Raw genomic sequence first — 10,000 nt, 5'->3', positions numbered from 1 at the left:
ACCATCCACTTCTCTTGCGTTCTTACGCCTCATTGCAGCATAGAATCGGCCCACCCTCTGCTGTCAAGATCGACCGGACACATCCTCTACCGAACATCACGGGCATCTACATTAATCGTATCCTCAGTGAGGATCTCACCTTGACCTCCTCCTCCTCCTCCTCAGCATCAACAACAACAACAACAACAACAACAACAACAACAACTGAGTTCAGCCGACCACCACTGATTGCATCCCCTCCACTCACTGCCCCGTGTTGCCGTTCATCATGGCATCATCATCACCAGCAAGCTCTCCATCATACCCACACGTGCATGTTCATGTTCGCTCCCTCTGCTCATCATACTTCCCGTGCGCCTGAACTCCCGTTCCCACAGATCATTCATTACCTGCCCGCATTTCGCTTTTTCACCACCCCTCTGTTTCACTCATAAAAAGGGGTAGGGGTCCTTTCAGTGATACTGGCAGAACGATTCGATGGGGTTCTTCGAATGGGAAAAGGAGGGGTGGGTGTCCTTAATGGAGTGGGTAGGGGTCACTGGTCGTTCTGGAAGACTGGCAATTGGGTGGGGTACAAATATGAGGAAAATAGGGGTACATGCATTTCGGGGAGTATCTGGGGTACAGTAGGGTAGACAGGTAGCTAATAAAGCGCACGCATTGAGTGGGGTGGGGTGGAAAAATTAGGGTGGGTACTTTTATATGATTTGATACGGTGGTGGAACATTTCTTTGATTGATTCCCTAGGGGTGGGTGGTCAGAAAAACTAATTTGTCAGGGTGGGTGGGGTTTCTCGGAGTGGGTCGATGTCACTGGATCAATGGGGTAGATCGAAACAAAAAACCACATACACCCCCCAATATATGTTTTCTGTACCCACCCCTTTACCGTAAATTTCAGGGCTACTCCCTAATTCGGACTACCCACCCTCTTCAAAAAGCATTTGCCATATTTGAAAAAGTCAAAATTTCCAAGGTAGTGGTGGTAATATACTTGGAAGTGTTGAATTGTCGTTCTGGTGGTGGGGTTTGGCATGGCGACGACGGAAGGGCTGCTACAATGCCTGGCAGGTGCGGAAGGGGGAGGGGAAGGGGAGAGATGCGGAGAGGATGGGGAATATGGGAGAACACGAACATGGGATGATATGTGAGGAGGATGGAGGGGAGAAGGCAAGATGGAGAGCGAGGGGCGAGGAAGACATGAATGATGTGCGTCAGAGGGAAGGAAAGGGAGCATAGAGTTCAACCAAACGAACAAGAGGAACGAGAGGAGAGAGCATGAGACTTGGATCAAGATTGCGACGAGTGAGAATGCATGCTCGTGCTTGGTCGAGGTGGACAGAGGTAGAAAGATGTAGGGAGAAGTGATGTCCGAATAAGAGGTTCAACGATGACAGCAGGAGGATGAGATCAGGAGCGAGCGTGACGGGTAGAGGATGACGAAGTCGAGTGTGTCGATGGGAGAGCTGACATGGCACCTCCTCCCGCCCCTAATGATCCTGAAAGGCACCCAATCGCCGATCGCGGAAGTTCGAAAGGCTGCAGAGGAGCAGCTTCAGAGCTTCAGCCGAGAGCATGGGTTCGGCGTCGCTCTCATGGAGGTGACCAGTGCTCGCGCTGCACCCTACTTCCCCTGGCTTCACCCCCTGACTTCGTGCTCTGGCTTCTTGCACTGACATGGTCCCTGCGCGTACACAGATCGTGCATTCCTCGCAAGTCGACGTCCAGATCCGACAGCTGTCGGCAGTCCTCTGCAGGAGGTACATCTCCAATCACTGGATCAGGCAGAAGCCAGACTTTCAAGAGCCGGAGGTGAGGCTAACTCGCTCCTTTCACCCATCCTGCTCGCTCCTTGACACATCTTGCTCGCTCGTTCTCACGTCATGGCAGATCGCCGAAGTACACAAAGCTGCGATGAAGCAGCAGCTGCTCAATGGCCTCGGGCTCGAGCACTCGAAACTTCGCACAGCGGTGAGAAAGTTTGGAGCGCAAGCTGACATTGTTGGGGTGATAGAGAAGAGGAAGGAGTGGGATGGAGAAAGGAGACGAGGAGGAGATAGTGGTAGCGTTGTTGCTGATGATGATGATGATGATGATGATGATGATGAGGAGGAGGAGGAGGAGGAGGAGGAGGAGGAGGAGCAATATTGAGGAGGAGGAGGAGGAGGAGGAGGAGGAGGAGGAGGAGGAGGAAGAGCATGACGGTGTTCTTTGGACTAGGTGAGTATGGCGGTCGCCTCCATTGCCAAGGAAGACTTTCCTGACAACTGGCCGGAGCTGATCCCGCACGTGATGAGCATGCTAGAGACAGGAGAGCCTCACCTTGTGCATGGAGCGATGAGATGTCTGGTGCTGGTCTCGGAAGAGATCACTGACACTCAAGTGCCGCACGTCATCACCCATCTGTTCCCGAAGCTCTTCCGCATCTTCACGGCAGTCGAGCTGTACGACAAGATGATCAGAGCGAGGACTTGCACTGTTGTGTTCAAGTGCATCAAGCTCATCTCGCTGCTTGGAGACGCCTCGGACTCCGAGGCTACCTCGCTGCAACTGCTCGAGCAGACTGTCCCAGCATGGCTGCAGTGCTTCGCTCAGGTTCTTTCTTCTCCTCTCCGGCACGACGATGCGGGAGAGCTGTGCATGAGAATAGAGATCGTCAAGATCCTCACGGTCATCGTCGAAGTCTATCCTCACCTCCTCTCCTCCAACCTGGCCGCCATGATCGCAGCAGTCTGGCAAGGGCTCACGGGCCTCGTGGAGGTCTACGAAGTGCATGCGGTGTACTCGAACAGCTCCAACGACGTCGAAGTCGATCCTGCCGATGACGTGGACGGAGACAGGATCTCCATCGAGACTCTTGCGTGGGAGTACATGGAGTGTGTGCGGGAGGTAGTGGGATGCAGGCATACAAGGGATCTTGTCAAGACGCAGCTCTGCCCCATCGCCTTCACCCTCATCCGCTTCATGCAGGTGACAGTGGAGCAGCTGCAGATGTGGAGCGAGGACGTGAACGCGTACATAGCGCATGAGGACGAAGGATCCTTCGAGAGCTCTGTCCGCATCTCAGCTGCTGACGCTGTAACGGAGATCTGCCAGAGCTTCGGGGCAGAGGGCTGGCAGGCCGTCCTGTCAGCGGTGATGGGGCAGCTGGAGGTAGCGAGCAGGGCCAAGGCCGCGGGGGAGGAGAAGTGGTGGCTAAAGAGGGAGGCGTGCATGTTTGCCATCGCAGTGATCTCGTCGGACTGCGACCTCCAGCGCATCTCGACGATCTTCCGGCCGGACGACTTTGTGAGGCAGGTGGTCTTGCCCGACATGTCCGCAGACTCCCCCGCCGTGCTCAAGGGGCGGGCCCTCTACTGCGTTGCGAGCTTCGCCAGGTGGATGCCCCTAGAACTTGCCATCCAGTGTTTCGGCCCTGCCCTTGAGTCGCTGGGAGAGGCTTCCTCCTTGCCGGTCAGGATGACAGCTGCCCGAGCCATCGGGTCCCTGTCAAGCTCTGGGGAGGAGGACGAGGAGCCGGTCCTTGGGCACGACTTCCTCCGCCCTCACGTGCCCGTCCTGCTGCAGAGGATAGCGCTGCTGCTTGCCTCGGCGTCGGAAGACTCTGCCCTCATCACCCTCGAGGCTCTGCATCAGATCGTCAAGATCCACTCGGACGACGTGTCGGCGCAGCTGCCGGTGGTGCTGGAGCAAGTGCTGACGGCCCTGAGCCGCTGCGCCGGCGACATCATGATCGCATCGGAGGCCGTAGAGACGATCGCATCTCTTGTGGAGAGACCCGATGCGGTCCAGGTGGTCGGGGAGGCATGTACTCCCCTTGTCATGAGCGCGCTGCAGCATGCGGACAGGTTCGTTTGCACGCAGGTCGAGAGCATCGTGGAACTCCTGTCCAAGATCGTGCGGAGGGTACCAGGACAAGACGTCTTCCGTGGACCTCTGCTCGACGTCGTCTTCCCCACCCTTCTCACCATCATGCGTACGACGGAGAACGAGGACATCATCCAGCCTGGCTGTGCGTGCCTTCGCTCATACCTCCGGGAGGCGCAGCCCGAGCTTGCAAGGCTGCAGCTCCAGGGCCAGCCTGTGATCCCGGACTGCTACTACGAGATAGTGATCCAGATCTTGTCGGTAGGCTCGGAAGGCTCAGTCACGGCACTTGCGCCCCTGATTGAGCAGATGTTCCTACGATGCCGAGGAGCCGTGCAGCACCTCATCCCGAACATGCTCGCCGCCGCTCTCGAGCAGCTCCGGGCAGCCCGTACGCTCCAGCTGAAGCAGGCGATCGTCGTGCTGTTCGCAAGGCTGCTGGTGGAGGACCTGGAGGCGACCCTGGGCTTCCTGAAGGAGCACAGGCTGGAGGGGGGGCAGGAAGCTCTGCCTGTGCTGCTGGTCTGCTGGGCGAAGGAGCACGGCGATTTCTCGGGCTCGTACGAGTGTAAAGTGTTGACGGCAGCTCTTGGCTCGCTGCTGCTGTCCGGGGACATGGCCGTGCTCAACATGTCGGTCCCAGGGCAGAGGAAGGAGAACTCGGAGCAGAGGAGACTGACGAGGAGTCAGACGAGGAACATGGCGGAGAATCCAATCGATCAGTGGACGGCAGTTCCCTTCGCGCTGAAGGCCTTCCTGCTGCTGCTGGAAACAATCAAGAGGGAGGAGGAGGAGGAGAGGAGCTTCGAAGGCGACTGTGTCTCCGACGAAGGGGCGAGTGCGGATGCTGAGGGAGATGATTTTGACGAAGGGGACGGGGACGGGGCGAGCAGGGGGAAGGGAAAGTTCCCCCACATGTCGCCGCATCTCTCGGCACTGAGTGACGTGGGTCCTCCTCCTTGTCGATCGCGCCTGACCGAATGTTAGGATGGAGGAGCCCTTGCTAACGGGATACAGAGTGAGGCATGTCGGAGGGAGATAGTGAAGGTGGGGAGGAGGAGGAGGGGGAGGAGGGGGAGGGAGGAGGAGGAGGAGGAGGAGGAGGAGGAGGAGGAGGAGGAGGAGGAGGATAGAATCTCACTCGGGTTCTATAGACGATCATGGCGGGGATGCACAAGCTGCGGGGAGAAGATGTGGATCGCGACCATCAAGAGGATCCGATTTCAAATGTGCTCCTTTCACCTCCTCCTTCCTCTCCTCTCCCTCCCATTCTTCCTCCTCCTCCCTATCCTCTTCCCCTCTCCTTTCCTGTCCCTTTCCTCCGTCTCATCTCTCCTCCGTCTCATCCCTCGTCTGCTCGCCGCTGCTCTACTCTCCAACCTGCCGTCCTCCTCCCCCTCCTTCCCTCTGTCTCTCCTCACCAATAGCAGGTAAATATCAAGGACAAGTGCTTGGAGGTGCTGCAGGTTCGGCCTCTCCCTGCTGCTCCCCCGCGTCTTACTGACTTGCCCTGTCAAGACTCTTGCGCAGCATCAACGGCAGAAGCTCCGGTCATGCCTGGAGAGGACCCCAGCCGCTCTCCAGTCGGTAAGGACCTTCCTGCTGCTTGTTCTTTACTTGCTCCTGCTGCTTCTTCTTTACTTGCTCCTGCTGCTCCGCCTTTCTTCGCTCGTTCTTAATCGTGCTGATTCAGGTGGCCATGGCACATCTCGGCCCGATGATAGCGGCACAGCCCATGCACTAACGCTAGCTCGAGCATGAAGCAGCTAGGGGACAAGCCATGCCTACCTCTCCCCTCACATCCTTCCTTGTACTCGCCTACCTCTCCCCTCACATCCTTCCTTGTACTCGTTGACCATCACCAACCAAGGCCGCGCCTGAGCCGCCTCTGACCGCCATCATTTGCACCGCGACTGTCACCCAACGGTCCGGCATGTCAGTGCCGCTGCTATGCTACCGTGATTACGGCCGGGCGGCGGTCGGACCGCAGCGTCGTGTCACGAGTTCCAATGACGGCCGGCCGGCCGGGGGCACTTCGGCACACCTGAGCACGCGGTACATCCGAACTCAGTGAGCCAGTCCGAGCCGGCGGGCCCTGGGAGCCCGGGCCTCAGTGACTCCCGCCGCGCGCGGCCGCCGGCCATGAATGATCCCGCAGCCGGATGATCACACGGTGAGTCGCCGGGAGTCCGCCGGACTGCCGATCCGACCGCCGCAACGGCGGCCAGCCCGGCTGCGGCGATCCAACTTAGCAGTGACGGGTGAGACTGACTCGGCCCCGGATGACCCTCGCATGCGGTGTCCCCCCTGAGCCCCGCCCTGCCCCAGTCTCCGGCGCCGCGGCCGGGTTCGGGGCCGGGGGGCCGCCTCACGAGTCACCGTCTGATCGGACAGTACGGCCCGATCCGATCCCGAGTCCCGGCGGAGGCTGGCTGGGTGATCGGATGATGTAACCGTTACATCATCGTCAATAATTATAACGGAAATGTTGCTTACGCCTCCGCCTTCTTTTTAGTGTATCACAGAGAATGACACAATTACCCTACCCCCATGGGATTGCTACCACCCCTCATTACTCAGCCACAACACCCGTGGTATGTACTACCCACCGTGGAATTTGAAGGCTAATTTAGCTTATAAACCACCCTTCGTCGAGGATTCAAGACTCTCCTACCCCACCCCCATGCCCCTTAAGAGTCTACGAGTCTTCGCCTCTTCCTCTACTCTTCTCTCTTCTTGGAATGCCAAGGGTAGGGTGGGGTCAAATGGGGTGCCTAGGAAGAGGTACCAAGTGGTGGGTGATAGTGTGGAAATATGGGTAGGGTGATGAATGGTAGGGGTAGAAAGGCAGTAAGGGTAGGAAGGTGGGGTACTAAGCTATTAAAAAACCAGGGTCTTTTCCATGCAGTAAGGGGTACTTTGAATTCGGAACGGTGGGGGAGACAATTATGGGGGTGTCGATCCAGTGGGTGGGGTGATGACATGAAATGGGTGGGTGGGTGGATCGAGGGGGGTGGAATGAAAAGATTCCTCTTACCATGATGGTGCTGGAGGAAAACAGGAAGATGGAGAAGAAACATGGCAGGAAAAGAAGGAGATGTAGACGAAGACGAAGAAGAATATTCACAATGATGCCATGAACACGAACAAGAAAGAAAGAACCCGAGTGGAGGAAAGAGAGTGTGTGCAAAAGGAACCAGTCAAGTGGGAAATTTGGTGAAATGCAGGGTGAATTCATGGGTGAAGGATCCGGTAGTTAGAGCTCAGAGAGAGAAAGGAGAGTAGCGCAATGGTTGATGAAAATCATCTAGCGTCCAGTGGGACGCAGGAGCTGCGAGATTTCCCCTCGCTGCAGCTCAAGGCGAGAGAGGTGTACAGCAATGCAAAATCACTACATGCAGCGGATGTGTGAAGTAGCTCAGTGACGGTGTGCGATAGCAGATGTGATGGAAGAGAGATGTGAAAAATTTTGAGTGGAGATGAGGAAACCTCCTCGCAGGGTAGATTGAAGAGAACATGATGGATGCGAGCTCTGTCGCATCGAATATTGAGTGGTGTTCAATGTTTAGCACTTCAGCTCACAAGTGAATCGTGTGGTGTAAGAGAAAATCAGCATGTTCTAGGACGTGGTCCACCATGTTGTTTGGTTTCTGTCTCTATCCCTGATCAGTCTTCAAGGGCCGGTGTTGAAGGGGGAGTTATCGGACAGGAATAGTTTGTGTATGCTGTACCGAGCAGCAGGACAGGATGTGGATGAATCGATGGATAGAAGGAGAGGAGAGAAGAGAACAGAGCCTCGTGATGAGGCTTGCGGTGAAGCTCGCTGAGATGAATTGAACCAACAAACAAATCAATCCTCGTCGCTGTGATGTTTTTGGTTGACAAACCCTGTCGTCAGGACTGAAAGCGCACAATGCCGTTCTCTGATGACTGGGATGAGAACGACCTTGCGAATGAGAGTGCCTTGGAGGTGAGGAGGAGGAGGAGGAGTGGATGAGGGAGAGGAGAGCAAGGGGGATTGGGAGGTGATGCTGACGGAGAGAACATGTTGCAAATAACGATGGCAGTGAAGATGATGTCTTATTGACGATGATATTTTGTGGTGTAGACTGCAGAAATTCGTCAAAGCAAGCCAAACTGGACGAGCTTCCGTGACGCACGTCTCATCTCCGACAAGTGAGCGCATGTTCCCCTGCCTTGCTCGTCTCATCCTTCCCCCTCCAGCGACGCGCAGCTGCTGGTCAGGTTCCAGAGGGAGGCCCTGCACAACCAGGGAGCCTTCATTGCTGAGGAGAGCGTCGCCCTGACCCAGGCCTTCGCTGCGGTCCTCAAGTAAGCGAGCCCAGCTTATCCCCACCTGTCCCTCACCTGTCGACCTGCAGATCTGTGAACAACAAGGAGGCCGTCCGCTACGTCCTGACGACGTTGGACGAGGTCATGAAGGAGAACAGGGAGATGTAAGGAGACTTGACTGTCTCCTGCCCTCGCTGACCCGCTGGCTTCCCGTGCAGTGCCAAGCGTTTCAGCCATCTGAGCGGGACTGCTGTTGACCCGATCGTCATCCTGCCTGACCTGCTCTCACGGTAGAGGGATCGACGGGCGCGCCTCGCCACTGACGTTGAGCCCAGGGATGATGACATCATCGTTGCTCGCGCCAGTCACGTGCTTGTCCACCTGCTCAGTGCCCCCATGGTGAGAGGAAAGGAGGAGGAGCGGACGAGGGCAGTTGAGGACAGAGAGACTGACGGTAAGGTTCAGCCGGCAAGCGAGGATGTGGTTCGAAGGCTGATGGACTTCGTGCGTGTTGAAGTTCAGCGAGAGGTCTCGGGATGGTATGGGCGAGGTAGAGAGTGACTCGACACTTCAGAACCGCCACAAGGGTTTCTGCTACCTGGCCATCTTGTCCATTCTTCAGGTCGGTGCTGGGTGAGGAGGAGGGAGGAGTGAAGGAAGGAGCACAGGGGCTTCTCCGAGAGCACTCGAGGAGGCTTGCGTTCTTCGAGGCCCGTGGGATGCAAATGCTGCTGGACATCATCAAGGTGAGGGACGGAGGAGGAGGATCAAGACGACGACGACTATGGAGATGACGATGATGATGATGATGACGACGACGACGACGATGATGATGACCATGACCATGAGGATGTGTTGGAGATACCTTCTTCTTTATCTCGTTTTGACATCTTCTTGACGAAGTCGCATCGTCGTCCCATCCATGTCTATCTATCTTTCGCGTGTTTGCTGTGATGATGTCGGCCTGCTGTCTGTCTATGTTGTCGTTGTCGTTGTTGTCGTTGTCGTTGTCGTTGTCGTTGTTGTTGATTTGCTGCACATGAGATGCAGTCCATTGCACAAGGGTGGACTCGGTTTGACTTTCAACGCAGCAACCCAAGAATCATAGCAATACTCAACTAATTTACCAGGTGAGTTCATTCTCTGAACTCGAGAGCGGATGAGCGCTACGTGACCCTGTTTCTCCCTTGTTGTTCGCCCCTTACACGTTGCTGTTTCTATCGTCTCACATGTTGCCTGTCAGTGCATTCACTGTGTTTGGCTCCTGTCTTACTCGCCGGGGGTGAAGGACAAGGTGAAGGAGGAGGAGGAGGAAAGGGAGCAGGAGGAGGAGGATGGGGAGAGGAAAACAGAGCAGAGCAGAGCAGAGTGGAGGAGCGAAGATTAGCGGCAAGCTGATGGTCGTGGCGATGCAGCTAGTAGACATGGAACTGATCGCCATGCTGGTTCACATCTTGAAGGGAACTCAGAAGGAGAAGGTCAAAACTCCTCTCTCCTCATCCTCATCACCCTAATCCTTCCCTTCCTCCCTCAGCCCGCAACATTCTTTTCTCCCTCTCTCCCTCTCCCTTTCTTCCTCTCTCCTCTTTTGTTTCCCTTCGTCTGCTGTCCTCCCATCCTTTTTCGGCTTCGTCCCACCTTCTTGTTCTTTCCTTCTCCACCACTGCTGATCCAAGGAGCAGGTCATTCGCATGATCTTGGCGGTCATGGTGAATCTGATTGAGAGCGGGGACATGAAAAATCTACTTTCTATTTGCGGTGAGGACGGACGGAGGAGGAGCGTGTGGGAGACTGACGAGGTTGTGAAGGAGGGCAAAGGTTGCTCGAGAATATGAGGCAGA

At 56.0% G+C, this 10,000-nt stretch overlaps 2 protein-coding genes across 2 annotated transcripts; both read left to right on the top strand.

Moving 5' to 3' along the window:
- Nucleotides 1-1,033: 1,033 nt before the first annotated feature.
- Nucleotides 1,034-5,610, top strand: GUITHDRAFT_146623 (hypothetical protein; the record flags this gene model as incomplete). Its single annotated transcript, XM_005822136.1, has 11 exons — nt 1,034-1,070; nt 1,218-1,343; nt 1,506-1,600; nt 1,698-1,811; nt 1,890-1,970; nt 2,220-4,811; nt 4,854-4,913; nt 5,021-5,095; nt 5,297-5,332; nt 5,385-5,453; nt 5,560-5,610. The coding sequence occupies 11 exons, from the start codon at nt 1,034-1,036 to the stop codon at nt 5,608-5,610; spliced, it is 3,336 nt and encodes a 1,111-aa protein (XP_005822193.1).
- Nucleotides 5,611-7,762: 2,152 nt separating this feature from the next.
- On the top strand, nt 7,763-10,000 carry GUITHDRAFT_166039 (hypothetical protein; the record flags this gene model as incomplete). The annotated part of the gene is made up of 14 exons (XM_005822135.1): nt 7,763-7,836; nt 7,975-8,042; nt 8,091-8,198; nt 8,249-8,323; nt 8,378-8,449; nt 8,495-8,558; nt 8,625-8,687; nt 8,734-8,781; nt 8,828-8,905; nt 9,251-9,289; nt 9,403-9,453; nt 9,575-9,637; nt 9,842-9,917; nt 9,968-10,000. Coding segments are annotated over exons 1-14 (894 nt in total), but the record flags the coding sequence as incomplete, so codon positions are not given.

The sequence above is a fragment of the Guillardia theta genome (assembly GCF_000315625.1).
Source record: "Guillardia theta CCMP2712 unplaced genomic scaffold GUITHscaffold_130, whole genome shotgun sequence".
Taxonomy (NCBI): domain Eukaryota; class Cryptophyceae; order Pyrenomonadales; family Geminigeraceae; genus Guillardia; species Guillardia theta.
Note: the sequence above shows the minus strand (reverse complement) of the source record. Positions and strands in the feature narration are given on the sequence as shown.